The 23,107-nt window shown below is 33.7% G+C and overlaps 1 protein-coding gene across 1 annotated transcript in view; it reads right to left on the bottom strand.

Moving 5' to 3' along the window:
• Positions 1-6,285: 6,285 nt before the first annotated feature.
• Positions 6,286-23,107, bottom strand: part of LOC132277748 (glycine-rich protein 5-like) — a 28,769-nt gene continuing 11,947 nt past the window's right edge. The window contains exons 2-3 of the mRNA XM_059779597.1: positions 7,227-7,353; positions 6,286-6,718 (exon numbers count right to left, since the gene is read on the bottom strand). Coding sequence (XP_059635580.1) covers positions 6,286-6,718; positions 7,227-7,353 — 560 coding nt within the window. The remainder of the gene's footprint in view (positions 6,719-7,226; positions 7,354-23,107) is intronic.

Genomic DNA, 23,107 nt, shown 5'->3' with positions numbered 1-23,107 from the left:
ATTGGATCAAAAAATTATTTTAGACGTCTACATTTTTAAGAAGTTGGGACATTTATAAAGTAAATAAAAAAAAAAGTGAACAATATAAATGTTTTTTTTTTTATGCATAAATTGTTCATGAGGATAGATTGGTCCAATTTATTAAATTGAAAAATAAAAAAAGTCTCTAAACGATCAAAGGGTAATTTGGTCAATTTCTCATATAAAAGGGTGTCTTTGTCCAATTTTGAACCTTTAGGGCGTGTTTTTGTCCAAAAAACAGGTAAGTTTCATCTGAGTGTCCTTTTGTCAAACCTTAGGGAGTGTGACTGTACTTTATCCTAAAATTTGTGGAATTAAAGAAGTTTTTTCTACGCTGGAATCGATGAGTTTTGAGATTACAAAAATAATAAAAAATAGTGCACAGAACAACCAGTATTCCCTCAATTATGGTTGCAAATATATTGAGATTACATGAATAATCAAGTTAACTGGAGTCTCCGGTTAAGATTAACTTGTTCATTGCACAGAAGAGTCCAAACTCATTTTTGAAGCTGATTTGGAAATGATATTATTGTCTGAGAGTTCAGCTCAAACATTCTTCTTGAGTTTTTCCGATTTGATTAAATTATTTATATTTAAGCACATAAAAATTACTAGCTGATAAGGAACATAATAGAAAAATAAACTATAGAGGGACAAATTTGGGTTTTAATTTTATACTAGAAGAGTAATGATATTCACATCAAAGACTTGCAATGAATTGCCTAAACGAGTTACTTTTCATTGGTTATTTATACAAAATATAAGTAGAGGGACTCATTCATTTATTTATAGAATAGATGACCAATTAAAAACAATAGGTGTAACAATTCACTGCAAGTTTAGAACAAGTAGTGTAAAAATCATTTTCCATGCCAAAAATGTTTTTGTGAAAAATCAACCTCGACAACCGACATTTTAAAATTTTCATTTTTATTCTTAACCAAAATCTTAAAAAGTTATAATTTTTCTTTTAATTTTCTTTTTGTATCATTTCTATCTAACCAGACAAGCTTTAAGATTTTTGTTTAAAGTATCAAAACCGAAATCAGATCCATATCCATGTTAGAGGAGGTCTGGAGGGAGAGGAGCGACTCGCAGCTTATAAGCAACGATTAGAGTTCCATCTACATGTGAACAAAACAAATGCATGGGTGCATACAACAGAAAAATATTTTCTATTTTGGGTTGCAGTTAATAATAATAATAATAATAATAATAATAATAATAATAATAATAATAATACGAGTATCATGAATTGTTCAACATGCATTTCAGGCTTATATTTTATTTTTTAAAGAGTTTTTTTTTATTTCTTTGTTATAATATTTGTTGAGAGTTTGTGCGCAGCGGAATGATTGTGGAATATAATATGGATAGATAACCTAGATGATGGTAAATATATTTAACTTGCTCTTTTATCTAATTTTTATTTATTTTAATTTTACTAAAATAAAACTAAAATCAAACCACAAAACAAAAATAAAGTGCAAGTAAAATAAATAGAGTTTGAGAGATGACACCAGGATTTTATCGAGGAAACCCCAATTGGTAGAATAGACCAATTATAACAGGAAAAACCTCTTTGAACTCTCCAGTCCTGATATAAATGATCCACTATGTTTGAAGCAAAGTATACCGAACTTTGACTCAGTCTCACACTCTATCGTTCTACCAAAAACCAATTGCTGACAATCTTTGGCTTTGCGACCTCCCCGTCCAATAGCTCTCGACCTCAGGCTTACTCTCGATCTCTGTAGAAGAGCTGCAGGTAGATTAGACAACACTCCACGAATACTCTGACCCCTTCAAAGTGTGATCGCTTCACCCCTTTTCTTCTAGATCTTAATTTGACGAAGAACGAATGAATTCTGCTTTTCCAGAATTTCTAAATCTTCAATTATGCTTCAATTCCGATGAGATAGAGAATAACACTACTAAATCACTCTGTGTTTATGTGTGTGCTCTCAAAAATAAAATTAAAACAATTAGATTGATTTTATGAATAAAAATATCTCTAAAAAATGGCTCTCAATTGGATCTGAATTTTCTATGCAAAAGTCATGAATAAACCTATGTGAATGACAAGGTTTATATGGAGTTTAGAATTTTCTAATCCCTTTGAAAATATAGAAAATTTCATGCATAGGATTTGGTACAGTTCTAAACCAAATAGGAAAAGAAATTAGAAACAGGAAACTAGAATTGTAACCTGAACAGGACTTCTCGAATTGGTTCAAGGGTGCTGAGCCGGTTCAAGATTGATAGTGAGAATTTGAAGCCAATCTTGAAGGCCTTGAACCAGTTCAATGGGGCTGAACCGGTTCAAGTCTAGCAGACTTGAATTTCAGTTCTAAAAGGCTGAAAACACTGTTTTGGTAAGTTATGAAAATATACCTTGTGTAGAATATGTCCTCACCTTTTTAGATTCATTCCTAAAGTGTTGTTCTTACTTTTTTTTTCGAATGAGCTCAATCATGGTAACTTTGAACAACCTTCCAATTCTGCAGTCGCTGTCGATGCCGATATAATATCTTGAAATTATAACTCGACAATAATTTGTTTTGACACCGAAAGTTGCCAATAACAAAATATATATTTTTTACAATCTTCTCATTATATATATATATATCTCACAATCTCCCCCTTTGGCAATTTCGTGACAAAACCCTAAAAACAATATGTAATCTACCTAAACAGAAAAAACAAATTACAATGAATGGTCAAAGAAATACAATTGAACTCTTCTTGATCATCATGAAGCTTCAACACATGTAGCAACCTGTAATTTGCATATTAGTTCAACAAAACTACTCGGGAAGCTTAATCAAGAAAGATAAACAATCAACATATATCAATATGTGTGAATATCAATATATAATATATATATATATATATATATATATCTCCCCCTCAAATATGAACACTTCTCCCTCCTTTTTGTTACAAATTGACAAATATGCACACTTCACTACATTCACCGCACCAAAGAAGGAAAAGAAAAAAAAAATGTGGGAGAATTAACAAGAAGAGAGATCAAAACTATCATCCATGTATAAGATATTGCTATAAGCACAAAAACATGATGATATATAGTAGCAATGGAACCAAAAACTAGTATCTAAGATAACACATGTTCCATCTACAAGATATATAAGAACCAATCATATTCAAAATCACACACATAATATCTCCATCCAATCAAAAATAAAAATTCCTAATAAAAACTAAAAGGAAAATCTTTTTGGATTTTTTTTTTATTTTTATTTTTCATTTTTCTAATATTCGAACAAAAAAATATGAGATAGCAATTTCCATGAATTTCAAGCATATATGAAATCCAAAATTTTTTGAAGAATTTCAAGAGAATCTTGAAACACAATTTTTGCACATCAAGAATCTTTTCATCAAATAATCATGTTTCCCTAATTTGCATTCAAAAATAATTAATTCAAGAGAAATAATTATCATTCATGCATTGACAAGAAAAATATGATCATCACTTTCTCAGGAAAGAAAAAAACTTAAATCCTAAATTACAAGATATGGTCCAATGAAAACAAGATATTCATCAAAGCATAGTCCATGACCATAAAAACTCTTTAGGACTTAGTTAGGGGGGTTTGCACCCATAGACTTAATAGGAGTAAGTCCCATAATATCAACAGGCACATAATTAACCAAGTCTTCCTTTTTGATCCACTCAGTCTTTACATTCAACTTTTGAAAAGACTTTTCAATTTCAACCTTTTTTTTGTTTGAGTAATTCTTAGCATGAGAATTTTTGGGTTGATTCACAAAATTTTGCTTAGCATAAGAACCAAAAGCATGAAATTCAGAAAAAGATTATCTTTTCTTTTTATAACAATAGTGTTGACTATATCTAGTTCTACCACAATAAGAACAATAAAGCACATTGGACACATTCTTAGCATGCATAAGATCAACAAAAAGTTTAGGCTTAACAATAGGCACATTCAAGTTTACGGGTTTAACAGTTTGACCCTCTTTACTAGATGAAGCCTCATTAAAACCTAATCTAGTTTTATCGCTTATATGCTTACCAACATTAATCATCTTATTAAGCTTAATCTGTCCAAAAGTAAAAGCAATGAATTTCTCTTGAGATTTTTCTAATTCAGGTTCAAGAAAATTAATTTTAGCAATAAAAGATTCTCTATCATAATTAGCTTGACTTACCTCGCTCTTGATAATTTTTACTTTATCTTGAAGATTCTGAATTTTAACTTTGTTCTCCTCAAGCAAATTCTGTTTTTGCTTATTCTCCTTTTTCAAGATCTCATTCTCCTTTTTCATCAACTCTAGTTCCTTATATTGCTTCTAATTAGCCTTTAACATTGCCTCAAAGATTTTCAATGTATTGCTTTCACTTGGTTTTCCATCAATTTTCTGATTATCCGAATCATAAGAACTAACCTTGCTTAATGTCCCAATTTTGATAAAATCACCTACATAAAAAGAACCTTGCTTAATGTCCCAAATTTGATAAAATCACCTATATAAAAAGAAGAATTATTAGCAGTATCATTATCAACATTAGCAAGAAAAGTGTTAGAAACATCTTTCTTATTTTTCTTATATTTGAATTTAGAAGAATCTCCTTTACTAAAATTTTTATTCTTTTTATTTTTAAGGAGTTTTCCATATCTTTTAAATAAACGAGAAAGTTCTTCATCCGAACTTAAATCATTAAAAACAAGATCCAATTCACCCTTATTCATAGGATTTTCCATCATGAATTTTTGAAAACAAAAATAATTTTATTTTTCAAAAAAAAACTTCCACAAGGATTAACTCAATATATAGAGGTTGGCTCTGATACCACTTGTTGAGAGTTTGTACACAGCGAAATGGTTGTGGAATATAATATGGATAGATAACCTAGAGGATAGTAAATATATTTAACTTGCTCTTTTATCTAATTTTTACTTATTTTAATTTTACCGAAATAAAACTAAAATAAAACCACAAAGCAAAAATAAAGTGCAAGTAAAGTAAATAGAGTTTGAGAGATGATACCAGGATTTTATCTAGGAAACCCCAATTAGTAGAATAGACTAATTGTAACAGGAAAAACCTCATTGAACTCTCCAGTCCTGAAATAAACGATCCACTATTTTTGAAGAAAAGTATACCGAACTTTAACTCAGTCTCACACTCTATCGTTCTACCAAAAACCAATTGCTGACAATCCTTGACTTTGCGACTCCCCCGTCCAACAGCTCTCGACCTCAGGCTTACTCTCGATCTCTTAGAAGAGTTGCAGGTAGATCAGACAACACTCCACGAATGCTCTGACTTCAAAGTGTGATCGCTTCACCCATTTTCTTCTAGATTTGAATTCGACGAAGAACGAATGAATTCTGCTTTTTCAGAATTTCTGAATCTTCAATTATACTTCAATTCCAATGAGATAGAGAACAACACTAATAAATCACTCTTGTGTTTATGTGTATGCTCTCAAAAATAGAATCAGAAAATCAGATTGATTTTTTGAATAAAAATATTTCTAAAAAATGGCTCTCAATTGGATTTGAATTTTCTATGCAAAAGTTGTGAATAAACCTATGTGAATAACAAGGTTTATATAGAGTTTAGAATGTCCTAATCCCTCTAAAAATATAGAAAATTTCGTGCATAGGATTTGGTACAGTTCTAAACCAAATAGGAAAAGAAATCGGAAACAGGAAACTAGAATTGTAACCTGAACATGACTTCTTGAACCGGTTCAAGAGTGCTGAATAGGTTCAAGATTGACAGTGAGAATTTGATGCCAATCTTTAAGGCCTTGAACCGGTTCAATGGGGCTGAACCGGTTCAAGTCTAGCAGACTTGAATTTTCAGTTCTGAAAGGCTGAAAACACTGTTTTGGTAAGTTCTGAAAATATACCTAGTGTAGAATATGTCCTCACCTTTTTAGATTCATTTTTAAAGTGTTGTTTTTATTTTTTTTTGAATGATCTCAGTTGGTAAACTCGACAAGGATTTGTTTTAATACCGAAAGTTGCCAATGACAGAATATATATTTTTTACAATCTTTCCAAAATATATATATATATATTATAATATTTAGACAGCAAATTAAGCACAACAAACATTAAAGCACTTTCTTTTAAGGATAATACTTAGCAAGTAACAATTTAACATTTAAACAGTTGCACTTGCAAGATAGCAAACCCATCATGATACAAATTACTTATATGTAATTGAAACTAAGAATGGTTGGAAATGCAGCTTCTGCCCTCAAGGCAGTCCACCTCCAACGCCGCCGCCAGCTCCTCCACCAAATCCGCCACCAGCACCTCCACCAAGTCCCCCGCCACCACCACCGCCAAACCCTCCACCACCACCACCACCTCCAGCTCCCCCACCAAGTCCAGACCCTCCTCCAAACCCACCACCAGCTCCTCCTCCAAAACCAGACCCGCCACCTACTCCTCCGCCACTGCCTCCCCCGAACCCTCCACCACCACCTCCACCAAGTCCACCACCTGCTCCTCCACCAGCACCAGCACCAGCACCTCCACCAAAGCCTGCTCCACCACCAGAACCAGCACCTCCACCCAATCCACCGCCACCGCCACCTCCGAATCCACCACCGCCTCCACCACCTAATCCTCCCCGGTGAAACAATCCTTTTTCTTCTTCCAGAGAAGTCTTTGAGCTTACAAGCTTCCTACCATAGGTGTTATAGACAAGAGAACCAAGAAGAAAAAGAAGAAGAAACTTGGAAGTCATCTTTGCAAGTTGTGATATATATTAAAGATGACTTTAATATTGATGAAAAGTGAGGACTCGATGTGGGTTTATATAGACACAAGGACCCATATGATTAAGTTTATCGTTGAGAATGTTTTAAATGTGTCCATCTTCTTATCTATAAACCGCGTTGGGATGTTAATGCAACCAAATGTAGGTAGGCTGCAGCTCATCAGAGCAGTCTTTTTTTCTACTCATATGTACCGGTCATTCAAGTTCATTCTGCCCATGAGCACCATACATAAGCTTGAAAGCATTTTTTTTTTTTTTTCCCATAAAAAAGGGTATTTACTATTCTTATGTATGTATATAATCTGTACCTATATATCTGTACCTATATATTTGTACATTGTCTTCCACTTCCTCGCCGCCCACTGCCGCGCCAACCTCCGCCGCACCATCCTCACAACCTTCCCTTACCTCACCTTCCGCCTCTACCGGCCACTTCGACACCAACCTCGTCCACGGCAAGATCTCCGCCTCCAGCCACCGCGCGCTCGACCAACCCCTCAACTACGCCCGCATATAACAGAGACCCAATTCTTGGGTTTTCTTTAACTCAAAACCAATGATACCAATTTGTAAAATATTTCCTTTCCAGAAAAAAAAAATATTTTCTTTTCCCTCACAATTCAGAATCGCTCATTTCTATTCAACACACTTTTATCAATAACACAGACCCAATTCTTGTTTTGTCCCACCATCTAGGGTTTTCTTTAACTCAAAACCAATGATACCAATTTGTAAAATATTTCCTTTCCATAAAAAAAATTCAAAAACTCACATGAATTTAAATATATTATATACATAATTAGATATAAAAGAACATATGATCCAAGATCAAGTGATTTAGAATATATACAGTAACTAATAAAGAAGATTTTAAGTCGAGAATCGAAGAAAACAAGCAAATCCATCACACATATATGTAATTGTTTTTTTGGGTGTGTTTGGTGGCCGGCTTTAATGGCTGAAAATCGGCGGAACAAGCACCGGTGGTGATTGATGGCCGGATTTTTGGGTGGTGTTTGGTGTTTGTTCCTCTCCTCTTCGTAAAGACGGCGAATTCGCCCAAATCAGCCTCTATTCCTTCTTGGTGTTTGACCGCAGCAGAGAGTTGATGTTGAGGCAGAGGGCGTGAAGAAGACCACGGTGCGGCTCGAAGTTCAGTCCTGCGGCGATGGCGGTTTGTGGTGTTCAGACCGACAGTGATGGTGGTCTGTGTATATATGTATCTGTGTGTATATGACACTGGAGTAAGGGTAGAGAGAGAAAGAGGAGCATGGACGATACCAGAGTTCCTAAGAGAGAGGAAGACCGGTGGTGGAGGAAGACCGGTGGTGAGGATGGTTTTGGTATATTGTATTCGTGTATATGGTAAATATGTATATTGTTTGCAGTACTTGTACATGATAGATAAAACAAAAGTAAGGTTTAAAAGTTATTGTTAACTTGGCGTTTCGTCATCGCCGACAGGGCAATGACATGGTAAAGTAGGTTGACGTGGCTTCATCCCAGCCATTGGATTCTCAATGGACCCTCTCTGGTGAGAGGTGCAATTTGAAAATGTGGTCAATTAGTGAAGTGGGCAAGGGATTGTAGTATAATTTCACAATAATAATAGAATGTACAATTTGGGAATCAAAATAATATCTACACTAACTTTCTATGTCCAAGTCAGCATTTGAAAAATTAAATTTGATTTTATTTTTTTTACATTTGACCACCAAAACACCATTTTAATGAAATTATCCCTTGTAAAATTGACAACAACAAAAAGGTTCTAATTGGGCTCAAGATTTATCTTGTTAGGTTCTTCTATTATTATGTCAACCTCACCTTGTCATGTTTGAGTCTGGTGGGCTCTTTGGCTTGGGCTGTTTTGGGCTAAAGCCTGCTCATGTAAATATTAACCGTCTCTGTCTCTCGTATATTTTATATACAGCTGTTTTTTTCAAAAGTAAAATATTATTTTCCTCTTATCTTTTTATTTTTTATTATTTTGGTTTATATATATTTATTTTATTCTCGTTCAATTTTCTTTTCCACTTTACAGTTTTGTTTAATAATGCCACCAAGTGCTAGTGATTTTTTAAATTTGAAAGTCAAGCGTTTAAGTACTAATGTCCCTTTTTTTCATCAAAGTTAATTAAAATAAAAAAAAAATTTATTTTCTCATGATCAAACAGGTAATGATCTTCTAATTAGAAATCTTTTGGTTGAGTACCCTCATTTTTTTTTTTTTTTGGTAAAAAATATACCTTTTCTTGGAGCACTGAAGAGTGTACATCAGCGTCTCCCTTCTACGTAGTATCAATTAGTTCAGCCGTAGTATTTTGAAAGCAAAAAATAGATACTAAATAATAAAAGATTATTACCTGATTACCGTTCAAAAATAAAAATAAATTTGCTTTTCTAAAAAAAATTAATTTTCAGAAAATTTTAAATGTTTGACTTTTTTTTATACTGTTTTTTGTTTTTGAATAAAAGACAACCAAACAAATCTTAAATATGATGCAATGATGATTGTTTTGGACACTAGTTGTTTGGAATTGCTTCTCAACTGTTCAAAAGCACAAATTTTATTTTAAAAAATTGTATTTAAATGTACTTTTAGTAGTTACCGATTTTAGATCAGTTGAGTTTTTTTGAATCAACCTATAATTTAAAGTTTTCAAAACCTTCTTCTAAGTAGAGGTTAAGGGTTTGTTTAATTTGTAATTCAAAAAACAGTTTTTTGTTATCAGAGAATTGAAAACAGAAAATTATACAAAAACTTTGCTTAGTTCCAATTTTCTGAAACCCCTGTTATAAAAATGTCTGTTTTCAGAGAACTATAAAAGATTGGGGTATGCTTAGTTTGTAATTCTTAAAATAGTTCTCAAAAACTCATAAAATGGAGAACAGTTTTCATATAATTATAAAAGATTGTTCTTTAAAAATAAGTATTTTTGTAACTGAGACAGAAAATTGAACTAAGCAGAATTTTTTATATATTTTATGTTTTTTGAATTCTTAATAACTGTTTTCAGAATTACAAATGAAGCAGATCCTAATTTTAACTAACTCTAAATCTTTAGATAATAATAATTTTTTTTTTTTTTTTTTTTTGACAATAACACTTATCCCTTTATAAAATTGTTATTGTCAAATATAATAACATTCTATAAAAGATATTATTGTAAGATTAACAATAGAAACAAATTAAAAAAATAATTTAATTATGAAAAATACTTATTATAATGATGTTATAATACCTAACATGTTATTCCAAACAAGTTCCGTATCCTTTGAGAAATATGTTAGGTGTTTGGTTATATCCAAGCACAATCCAAAATTTAAACAATTGTTGCTAAGGCTGCAAATGAACTGAGTTGTTTATGAACAGCTCGGGCTCGGCTCGTTAAAAGTTCGGTTCGGGCTTGTTCATGAGTTAAATGAACCGAATTTGAGCTTGATTTTCAAGCTCGTTTAGTAAACGAGCTGAGCTTGAACACTACTAGGCTCGGCTCGGTAAGCTCGTGAACAAGCTTGTTTAGCAAAATGTTTTATTTAATTTATAGTTGGCCCAAATAAATGATACCCAATAGTGTTTATTACTAAGCCCATATCAAAATGTTAAGCCCATACAATAAAAAAATAAATAAAAAAACTCTTTTGCTGAGTCCAACTTATAAGCCCACTTGAATTAGAACCCTAAAATCTCTCCACACAAAAGCCCCACCTGTCAGCCCTATTCTTATCTCAGCATCAGATCTGTGCGGCAAGGCTTCATCAGTTCATCCTCATCTATCATCTCTTTTCAAAGTTCCCCATCTCTCTTCTTTGTCTTCCGCTGTAGTTGATGCATGCTACAAATTCAGCCATGTGATTTGTGAGAAGATGGAGTACGATCGAGATAGAGACCAAAGGAGAACAATGGATGAACCAAGGTTGTTAAAATCGGGATTCTACGCAGAATCGTTTTGGGCTTCGTAGAATCGGAATTGTAGAATCGGATCGTGAATCGTAAGATTCTACCAAAATGTGAAAAACCAATTGAAACTAACTTCTTAAACAATAAGATCTGTAAAATATAACAAAAATGAGGCCAAAACACATAATATTACATATTCATGAGTTCACAAATCTCAAATCCTAACAATATTTCAAAGTCTGAATATAAATAAAAGAGAATATAGCTTAAAATAACATGAGTTTACAAATCTCAAATCTTAACTCATCCATCTCCAAAGTTAGAAACTAATATAATATATCGAAAGGAATTTTTTTTTTTTTTTTTCAAAAACTGAAGAAATAAAAAGACCTTTTTGTCCACCAATCCAAGTGGCATATCCGGCAAGTCTTTTAAACTTTTAAATTATTTTTAATTTTTAATTTATATGATAAGCCTTCAAAAAAAAAAAAAAAAAAAAAAAATAGTCAAATGAAAATATTGATCATGAAACCAAAGTTTGCCTAAATGTATTAGTCACGAGTATGCATCCTTGAGATATAATTGATCATTTTAATTTTTTATAATTAAACACAAAAATATATTATGCAACATCGACATGCATGGTAAAAATAATTGATATATATACATATATATATTTCTTTTTCTGCCAATAATGAAAAATAATTTATATTTTATAGAATAAATATTTAACTTTGCATACTATACTTGGGCCAGGCCTCTTTTAAAAATAAAAAAGCCCAAAAATAAAGGCCCAAATAACCAATTTTGTAGAATCAGTAGAATCGTGTAGAATCGTACGATTCTACCTCCGATTCTACGATTGTACTCCCGATTCTACATCCGATTCTACCAATTGAACGATTCTGCTACGATTTGACTCGATTTTGAGTTCTGAGTCATAGAATCGTGCGATTCTACGACTCAGAATCGCGATTTTGATAACTATGGGATGAACCTCCAAGAAGGCATATTTATAATATATACATATTTACAATTATATATACATAGATTTTGTTTATACATACACATGAATATTTGTTTATGTATATGAATCAGAGATTTGATCCATGGTTCCAACTTCTATGAATATCTTGATACAAGAAGAGATTATATGAGTTTTGGCAAAACGAGCCCTAGCTTGGCAAAATATTCACGAGCCAAAGCCTGAGCTCGGCCTAGTCAAGCTCGCCCGAGTCGAGCCCGAGCACTCCCCTGATTTTGACGAGCCGAGTCCGAGCATGCCAAAGCTCGGCTCGGCTCATTTGCAGTCCTTATTATTGCCATGCAATAAGGGCCATTGGAGAACTTGATGAAATTTTAAATATATTACTGTGCCACTAAATAAAACTTCTGTAAACAAGTAATAGGCAACAATTAACATAGAAGGTAACTGGCATAATTGGTTTGCAGTTCTCGGTCACGCATGATATCGTATGAATCAAGAAAAAGAAAACAAAAAATTAATTGAAAAATGATAAATTTAGAGCATATACATCAATTACATAAACTAAATTACAAGACAAATTATCCATATAGTTAACCAACACATAGATTAAAGTTTATCACCACTAGTATTTCAATATTCTTTTGGAGGTTCTACTTGCTCCCAAACTTTTTGCAAGCTCAAATTTGATAGTATTTGAGATCGGTTCACAACATATTCTTTGAGTTTAATTTCCTCCCATACATTAATAAATTTATTTTAATGATTTATATATATGTACCCATATCACCTTTAAACAAATGTATTTAACACCGGCTACATATAATGGTTATCGTAATTCTATAGGATGTATTAACATCAAGATTTTTAATAGACCAGTTGATATACATTTCATGTCATTAGCGTTGTCCTCTACAAACACAAAAACTGTAATAAATTGTTTTTCTTCTTTAAACATCATGAAAAAGAAAAAAATGTCTAATTAGCTTTTAGAAAGAAACTAAACTACTCCTTCATGTTTATTTCCTCTGCACCAAATGCAAATTACAAATAACATTTCCATTGTAAAAAGTAGTAAGGAATTCAAATATTTAATTTATTCTATTCTAAAACTGAGTAAATGACTTTTTTGAGTTTAGTTTCCTCCCATCTATTTTAATGATTTAAATGTAATCATATCACGTTTTTAAAAAAATTATTTAATAGCTCTGTCTTCTAAGTTTAAGAAATAAAAGAATAGAAGAGTTACATATAATGGTAATGGTCATTCTAATGGGATGTATCTTTGTATATGCAAAAAGAACATGATAGATTAAAATCATACAAATATGCTTAATAAACTTTTTGATTTACATTTCATGTCATCGACTTTGTCAATCGCAAATGCAAAAACTTTAGGGCCCGTTTACTAACACTTTCACTTTCTTACTTTTACTTTCTTCAAAAATAAAATCATGATGAAATAGAAAGTGAAATAATGTTTAATAAAAAGATTTTATTTTTAATATTTTGAAAGTAAAAAATAGAAAGTAAGTTTAATAATTTTGATTTTAATTTTGCTTTCTTATTATCTTTCTTTCTCAGATTAAACTTGGTCTGCTCCGGCGAGCCATTATTCAATTGGGTCTCTCAACCCATAAGTAAGGTGTAAATTGGGTATTTCAACTGGGCTCAGCTTCTCCAATATTCAATTGGGTCTGGAGACCTCATGAACACAAATAAATCTCTATGAACTCTCTCTTTCTCTCTCTCTCTAACACCGAATTTCGTAGAGTAAAATTGTTAAAAAATAGTTAGTAAACTAGAGATACCCAAAGATCTACAAGCACTTTTTTGAATTCTATTTAAAAAAAAAAAAAAAAACCCTTGAACACTCAAGATTTCGCTGAGAAAACCATGTAATAATGTAGATAAATTTCGAACCAAACAAGCAATTAAGCACAAGATAGAGCTACAAACACAAAAATCGACCGAGCATTGTAACGAATCTCTACGCTCAAATGAACTCAGAACAAAGAATTTAGAGAGAGAGAGACTACTACTACAGAGAATCTCTAGTTTTCATACATTCAAAGAATCTTCAATTTTACAGAACACAAACTCAGAGAGTGAAAAAGGGGATTTAGAGAGAGAAAGTACAAGTGAGTTTAGAGAGAGAAACATATCTCGTCTCAGAGATCTCGTCCTTGTTCACTCTCGCCATGACACCAACAAACAGCAACAGAAGCAGAGACGAACACAGATAAATCCACTTCTTAGAACCGCCATTGCCATTACACAGTCGCAGAGAGCCCTATCTCTTTCTCTCCCTAAACTATCCTCACTTTCTCTATAAAAAATGGAACCAAAGAACAGATAGAGAAAGAATTGATAAAAAAGCAACAGAGCAGAAATGGAGTCAAAGAAGTAAAAGGAAATCTGTAGGTAGAGAGAGAGAGAGGGCGAACAAATATGAGAGCTACAGTAAAAGGAAATAATTCCTTGCTACAGTACACAAAATAGAGAAAGTGAGATCACTTTCACTTCTGTTCACAAAATTAGAAAATACTTCCTTAAAGTGAAAAAGTAAAAATATTTTACTAAACATGATTTTCACTTTTGATTCCTATTTTAGGAATAGATAGTAGAAATCATGAATTAATTCCTGTTACTAAACAAGCCCTTAATGAATTGTTTTTTTCTTTAAACATAATGAAAAAATAAAAAATATCTGATTACTTTTTAAAAAGACATAAAATAGCCTTCTCAAAGTGACATTTATTTGGTGGTTAACATTAGCTCCAAAGAGGAACATTCCATTTAGGTTTTTTTAATTTCTGAGCTCTTAACTCTGATTTCCTACCCCTGGTTGCTCAAACTTGGAATATAAAGGTTCATGGATCAAGACTGTATATCCTTGTGCAGAAACTTAAGGCCCTTAAGCAGCCTCTGAGGTAGCTCAATAGGGATAAATTCAGTGTTATCTTTTAAGGAGTTGCAGAATGCAGGAATGAACTCTCATAATGCCAACCGAGTTTGGATTGGAATCCATCAGATGATACTTTGAGACTCAATGAGAAGGAACTAGCCTCTAAATTCTTTGAATTGAGCCTTGCTGAGAAAATGTTCTACAAACAAAAATCCCAAATTCACTGGCTCAAGGAAGGTGATCATAATACACCATTTTTCATGAGAAGTTTCACTTCCAAAGCAAATAGAAGGAAAGTTATGGTTCTTGAGGATCAGAATGGTGATCAAATTCATGGCAAAGACCTCTAAAAGGAGATCCTTGATCATTTCCAATTCATCCTTGGCCAGAACTACATATAGTACTTAGGTATGTCCTCCTTCTCATGCCTTATCTCTAAGACAGTACCTGCTCACCTTCTCCCCTCCCTTACTTTTGTTCCCACTGACTTAGAAATCCAAACTTGCATTTTATCCTTTCACCCCTACAAAAGTCCAGGTCCAGATGGTTTCAATTCTTGTTTCTTCTCCCACTCCTGGCCAATTATAGGATAAGATGTTATTGCAGCCATTAGAGACTTCTTCATTTTAGGAAAGCTACTCACTCAGATTAACTGCTCCTATATTGCCCTTGTCCCCAAAAAACCCTACCTTACCACAGTAAATGATTTCAGGCCAATTTCCTGCTATAACCTGATCTATAAAACTATATCCAAGTTGTTAGCAAACAAGCTTGCTCCCATTCTTCCCTTTCTCATTAGTCCAACACAAAATGCATTTATTAAAGGAAGACAGATCACATATAACATTGTTCTTGCTCAAGAGTTGCTTAATGGCTATCACAAGTCCAAACATATTCCTAATTGTACCCTCAAAATTGACATCAAGAAGGTATTTGAAACAGTCCATTGGCAGTTTATCATTGATCTCCTGGTTATATTTGGATTTCCAAACCAGTTTGTTGGATGGATCACATAATGCATCACAACAGCCTCTTATTCCATCTTTCTTAATGGTGAACTTTTTGGATTCTTCAAAGGGAAAAGAGGGGTTAGGTAAGGTGATCCAATTTCACCTTTGCTCTTTGTGTTGGCTATAGAAGTGCTCTCATTGTCCATTTCATCTCATATTAACCTTAGCACATATTTTAAATTCCACTGGAGATGCAGCAAATTGGCAATCACTTACCTTACTTTTGCAAATGACATTATGATGTTCTCTTATGCCAATTTAGCCTAAGTTTAAACACTTCTGGATGCCCTTAATCAATTTCTATCCTGCTTTGGCCTAGCTATCAACAATTCTAAATGCTTAGCATTCTTTGCTAGTGTAGACAGTTCTACTAAGGGTGCTATACTACAACTTCTCCAATTTGAGGCTGGCTCTTTGCCTATAACTTACCTTGGAGTGCCTTTCTCTTGTTCTGCTATAAAGTCTAGGGATTATAAAACCTTAGTTGAAAGGATCACTTCAAGAATTGGGAATTGGACTTCAAGGCTTCTCTCTTATGTAGGTAGGGTAATACTGATAAAATCTATTATTTGCTCTATCCAAGCATATTGGTCCCAGTTTTTTGTTTTGCCAAGATGTGTTTTTGTGCAGATGAACCAAATTTTAAGGTCCTTCTTTTGGTTTGGTGTTGAGATGAGGAAGAGGGGAACTAAAGTTGCTTGGACAGCCATATATAGGCCAAAGATTTATGGTGGATTGGGATTCCTTGACCTAGAGCTTTCTAACATTCTTGCAAACCTCAGACATATATGGAAGCTTTGTATCAAGAAAGACAATTTGTGGGTTGCTTGGACATATAGGTACCTAATCAAAACAAAGATTATTTGGACCATTAGACTAACTACACTGAGTTTTGGTTTTTGGAAGAGGTTGCTAAAGTTAAGGGGTTTGGCTAGGGGTCTTATAAGATATAGGGTTGAGGGCTGGCATAGATACAATGATGTGGTTAGATTTCTGGCTTCCAAATGGTCTAATTGTCACTCAATTACAGCTCACTGAAGTGGGAATTCTTCAATTGGATACTTATGCCTCAGTTGATAGCCTAATTTCCAACTATAAGTGGGCTATTCTGTGATACCCCCGGATTTTCAGATACGGGCTGGCCAGGCCCACGCCCGAATACCCGAGGATATAAAAAACGAATAGGTAATAATCGAACACAGAGTACAAAATAGATAAAAAGAATAAATAAATTTCTGAAAGAAAACTAAAATGATAATCCATTAATTGAAACCTCAGAATAAAATTTTATTAAATAATAAATTATTCTGATACAATTAATCCTCCATTAATACATCTTGGGAATCCATACATTGTGGACTCCTAGAAAAATCCAAAACTGAACAAGTAACAGTAATGACTGTCTACATAAAATAAAAATGAATCTCCTAAATAAACTCGAAAGAGTGAAGTAGACTGATCCCCGCTCAGCACGAACAATCCTCTACACCTGGAGAATACCTGAAAAATAATGGTGGGTCAGGCCTATAAACAAGTTCTACTCTACTACAATCCAAACAGAGATCCGATACATGTATATACCCTAATCAATCCAATAATAACTAGTAGTCCGTATATATATATATATATATATATATATATATATATATATATACATACATACATACACACACACACTAAGGGACTCTCACTGGACTACAAGGCCGTTTTAACTTGACTAGTAGGCAACATGCAAAATGCATCTGAAGTGGGCATGAGTACCTAGACCTAATAGGGTACACCACTAACCATCATAGCCAGCTATGCATCCCACTGCATATACGCACCCTAACCATGATCCTAGGATTCAAGCTCATATCATGGCATCATAATCATATATATATATATATATATATATATATATATATATATATATATATATATATTCCATTCTAATCCAGAACATAACATAAACATCCGGTATGTCATCCAACTGATTCAGCTAACCTGACATGAATATATGTAGGATTTAACATTTGTTTGTTAATCCATTCCGTTACATGAATATGTAGGACTTAACGTTTTTAGTTAATCCGTCCCTAATATACTACCGTCCCATATCGGTGCATATAATGCATATGATCCATAAATGATGCAACATCTAAAGTAATACATCAAATAAATTCACAGTTGATGCAATAATCTAAATACATCAAATAATCCATATAACATCCATATTAATTACTCAGTTAATTTTAAGCAATTAAATCCTTCATTATCAACATGCAAATTCTATTAGAATTTCATACTGATTAAATCCTTAGTATAATAAAAATCAGGTAAATAACTGAGTATATTATACTACTAATACATGATCAAAATCATATAATATCCATTTAAAATGCTAGAAGAAATTTAAGCAATTAAATCATCAAATAACCATATGCAAATTTATATAAAATTTCATATTGTTCCAATCCTTAGCATATGCATGTAAATTATGCTTCCTGAATTTAAACATGTCAATTAATATTATTTTAAACCCCCCATCTTCAACCAACCGTCACTGAAATCCCAAAAATTCCAAACAGTAGCCAAATTTCGCATCCCAAGTAAAGTCCCAGGAGTAGAGCCTGATGAGCGCTGACAAGTGCACATTTAAACTCCTTAAGCTCAAGTATTCTAGGACCTTTATCTATCTTATTTTTTTGTTTTAGACTAATTTCATGTTATTGCCTTTTTCAGGCGCTTATCCCCAAAATAAGTCAATCCAGCCAAATTAGAGCATAAAAGAAGCAATCTCAAGCTGAATGGAAGAAAGGAGCAAAAAGGAGCAAAGTGGTGGAAAACAGCAAGTTTCAATCGATCAGATCCATCTTCGATCGATCTCTCAGTGATCGATTCAGCCTCACCAAGATGGATCAAACCTCTTGTCCTTATCCTGAAGAATTTCCATCTTCGATCGATCCAACTTTCCTTTTGATCGATCGAACTTCTTTGATCTTATCCCCACCTAACACTTTTGTCTTTTTCCCAAAATATCCCAAAAATATCTCAGACTTGTCTTATTCCAAAAAGGCACTGCCAAGGTTTGATTGATCCGGCCACATTTTGATCGATCTGAACATTCTTCGATCGATCTTATCAGAATTCGATCAATTGAATCTCCTCAAGTTCGAAATAAAACAAAGTCCAGCTCGTTAAAAGATGGCTCATGGTGCAATCATTAAAAGGGGCTCTAGTGCACGAGACCTGACCATTGGGTGTGACATTGGAGCTATCTATATAAGGATTTTGAGTCATTTTTACACCATATATCATCATACAACAATAGAATAGAGGAGAGAGTTTTAGAGAGATACACACACCATTTGGGAGTTCTTCCATTCATCCAGGGTTTCCATCAAGGAGGAGAACATCAACCCTACCATGGAGATGGCCCTTGAGGGTTGGATGACTACATCAATGAGTGGCTAAACATCTTTTTAGGGCTAGAGTTAGCCCTAAGCATGCCTTCTAGATCTTGATGTTTTGTATTTTGAGGGGATTTATGTTGTAATTCTTACCTTGACATTTGATTTATATATGAATCTTGTTTTTACAATGATTTGTATTGTTTAATACTTCCAATTGATCATTTTATTCTATTCATATGTCTATGTATGCTAGAATAGATGTTCATGTATTTATCTCTTGGTTTTGTGATATTGATGCATGTCTATGTGTGTTGATGCTATGAATCTAGAGATTGTCAAGGCATGGTGTTTTAATGGAATACTCTTGTAATTTGTTTGATGGTTCATACTCATTTCTTGATGGATTGTGCCTCTACCTTAATTTAATTAGTTTAATTTGCATGTCCTTAGTTTAATTGTAGTGTAGTTGCCTTATTTTCTTAGAAAGGAGGACAATCCATGCTTGTTGTTTGATGTTCCATACTTATGAATGCAAGTAGTATAATTCTTTAGCTTGTTAAAGTGTTTGATTGTGAGTTTAAAGGAATGAATAATGGCTTGATTTGATATATTGTGCCATTCATTAGGTTATCTAGACAATGTATACTTAATTAGTCATCCATGCTTGTTGATTCAATCAATCACACATATTGGTGTTGTAACATATATTTCCCCTCATTCATTACATATTAAGTATCTAGAAAGGTGATGTTTAGTGGTGACCAGTAAATCCCAAGATCCCTCTCTCTTGTTCTCTACCCCTTTACTTAATTTAATTGCTTTGCATTAAATTTATTTACATTATAGTTTAATTAACCAATCAAACCACTTTTTGATCACTCGACCTATTAGTCTGACCTTGTTTCCATATTAACATTGCCCCCAATCCCTTGGGACGATCCCTACTCACCCTAGCTATATTAGTAGTTAGAGGTAGTAGTGACACTTTATAAATTCAAACTTGGCCATTCTATAACACATTTCAACTTGTTGGTCGACATGACTAGGGCCACACCAAGTTTTGGTGCTGTTGCCGAGGATTGAATTGGTAACGCCGTGTTTTGGAAATAATTAGGAATTAGTACTCTTTTGATCGTGTCTTTACTTTATTTTATTTTGATTACTTATTGTGTTTGTTTTTGATTGGCTAGGTGCATTGAGAAAGGAAGTGAAGCAAAGGAGAATGGGATAAACAATAAGCTAAACTAAGCATAAAAAGGGCGAAATTTTAAAAAAATTGCAAGGCATAGCGAAACTTGAAAACTAAATTGAAGTTGCTTAAGGACCCTTTGTGATCATTTTCTAACTTAATCTCTAGTTAAATCGTTGGCCCACGTGGTGGCAAGTTCTTAAATTTTTAAATATACCATGAGCCCGCATTGAGGCAATTTACTTTTCTTTGCATATTGTTCAAAGCATGGGAGTATGGGATCAATGTATGTGGATGATGTTTATTAATTGATTTGTTGTGGGAGCGAAGTGATTGCTATTTGATTGATTACTTGTTATTTATTTTGTTAGTGCATGCATGGTCGTAGATCATTAAATCTTACTCTTGTCCCACTTGATTTCCATCTTGAATCGGTTGTTCGTAATCCTAGGGGAAAAGGTAGTTCTCATCACTCTATTTCATTAATGAAGGAGCAAAATGACTAACATGTGGAGGACCTTGGTCATATAAACTAACAAGACATCCTCCACCCTAATGTGCATCATGAAAACATTTAAGTCCCATTAGGCATGCCAAAACCATTCATTCCACCACAACAATAAGGCCAAATTCCATTGGGAATGCCTCGGCCAATTTTTATTCCATAACCTCCCATTATGCAAGGTCATCAAGGTGTTCGTATAGCACCACCGGTTGGGAATCTTCCCATTGTTTTACGTGATCATAATGTGCCAAATGAATATAATGCACCTACTTGCATTCAATTGCCCCCATTTAGAGCACATCACTATGAGATTAAACCATAAACTATTCAAATGCTTCCTAACTATCATGGACTTCCAAGTGAAGAACCGTACAAGCATTTGGATGAGTTTCTTGAAGTATGCTGCACCGTGAAATACACGGACATGTCGGAAGAGGTTTTGAGACTCAAACTTTTTCCTTTTACCCTTTAAGCCAAAGCAAAATATTGGTTCAACAATCTTACGTCTTTTTCGATAACTTCTTGGGCAGAAATGCAACAAGAGTTCTTGAAGAATTACTACCCGATATCAAAGACCAATGCTATGAGAACTTTCATTCGTGAATTTTCTCAAGGGGATGGGCAATTGTTTCAAGAGGCATGGGAAAGATTTAATGATTTGCTTAGGAAGTGTCCACATCATGACATTCCTAAGTGGCAATTAGTCCAATAATTCTTTGAAAGTTTACCGGATAATAAAAAAGGAATAGTCGATGCATCTATTGGTGGTTTTTATCTTGATAAACGTGAAAATGATGTTTGACAATTGTATGAAAGTATGAGTGAAAATTCCATGCATTGATCTTTGTCCTCTAAAAATTGTAGAATTCTAGGTGAAAGGAAAAATGTCGGCTTATATCAAGTTGACAATTCTAATGACATAGCCGCCGAGGTGAAATCCTTAACTCAAGGTTTGATCAATTTTTGGGTACTCTAGAGGCAAACACTCAATTACTTCATTTCCATTCTCAATCCATTGCTAAGCTAGAAACCCAAGTCAGGCAAATAGCTAGTACTTTGAATGTTAGAGAGAAAGGGAAGATGCCTTTAAATGCCCCACCAAAGCAACAATTTGTTGTAAAAACCAATGAAGGTCACACAATTGAACATGTTAACGCTGTGACAACCTTGAGAAGTGGGAAAATATTGACAATCGAATTGGTGTTTCCAATGAAGAGAGTGAACTGGTGCAACCAAAAGTGTCCCATTTCACATTCTATTCCTCCTTTATTGCAAGTGCATGATCATCTTATTGTGTAATGACCCGGTCATTTCATTCCTTTCCTTTTTCCTCAGAATTTTACGGATGAATTTTTTTTCGTTGAAATTTCTTTTCTGAGTTTAGTTTCTCGTCGCTTAGTGTCATCTCGAGTGCTCGGAAATGATTTTTGAGACTCTTTTCTTTGGATTGACAACTTCCTTTGAGGGCCGAGTCATTTCCATATTTTTCATTTTTTGACACTATTCACTTTTCGTCATTTTCCTTATTTTGTCTTTTCCCCGTTTGTCACTTTGTTGGCGTAACCTCACTCTTTGTGTTCGGAGTTGGTTTTTGACTTCACGTATCTTCATTCTAAGTGGTTTCCACGAAATACGTATCTTTACTTTTGCAAGAAAGTACTCTGGTTACTCCCGGTATCCATAGGGGCATGGATGCAAAGTTCTTTGGAATTATTTTCTTTTCTTGGGGTGTTTTTCATAAATATGTTTTGAAGATATTTTATTTCAGGGGTTTTTAAGAAAATATTTTTGGAAGATATTTCCATTCTGGGTCATTAGTGCAGTTTTCACTTTTTAGAGGGGTCATTGTGCAATTAATGAAAGTTATTGAAAAAATGCCTCGTTTTGAGCCTGGATCCTTGTATGGGATTCATTTTCACTTTTCGTCGAGTCGTGTACTCATAGAATTCCGTTCTGGTCGTTTTTCTCTAGTTTCAGAGTTTCTGATCCCAGTTGCCACCAAACTTGTTCGGGGCATAACTTTCTACTCGGGACTCGATTTCTGACGCCGTTTCTTCCATTATTTATATTTTCTTATTTTGAATCTTTTTCGTTCACAGAATTTTGCTGTTTGAGTGCGTCTGCTCAAATTTCACTTTTTCGGACCCGGCAGGACCCGTTTAGGGCACTTTTTGAGATTTTTTATAAATAGGGGGACTTAAAGTCAAAAAGTAATCTTCTCCTCTCTCCATACACGACCTGGATCTTCCATGGAAGCCCAAGGGGGGCTGCCACCCTTCTCCTCTCATTTAAACCTCATTCCCTTTGTTTTAAAGTCATAGTGCCTTCGCGTTTTGTGTTTGTCTTGACTACGCGCTTCTTTCCCCCTTATTAGAATCAATTTCTGACCATTTCTTGA

The sequence above is a fragment of the Cornus florida genome, unplaced genomic scaffold (assembly GCF_030987335.1).
Source record: "Cornus florida cultivar Cherokee Brave unplaced genomic scaffold, ASM3098733v1 CherokeeBrave_3.0.0_Hap2_Chr10, whole genome shotgun sequence".
NCBI classification, from domain to species: Eukaryota; Viridiplantae; Streptophyta; class Magnoliopsida; order Cornales; family Cornaceae; genus Cornus; species Cornus florida.
The sequence above is the reverse complement of the archived record's forward strand: the minus strand, read 5'-3'. Positions and strand labels throughout refer to the sequence as shown.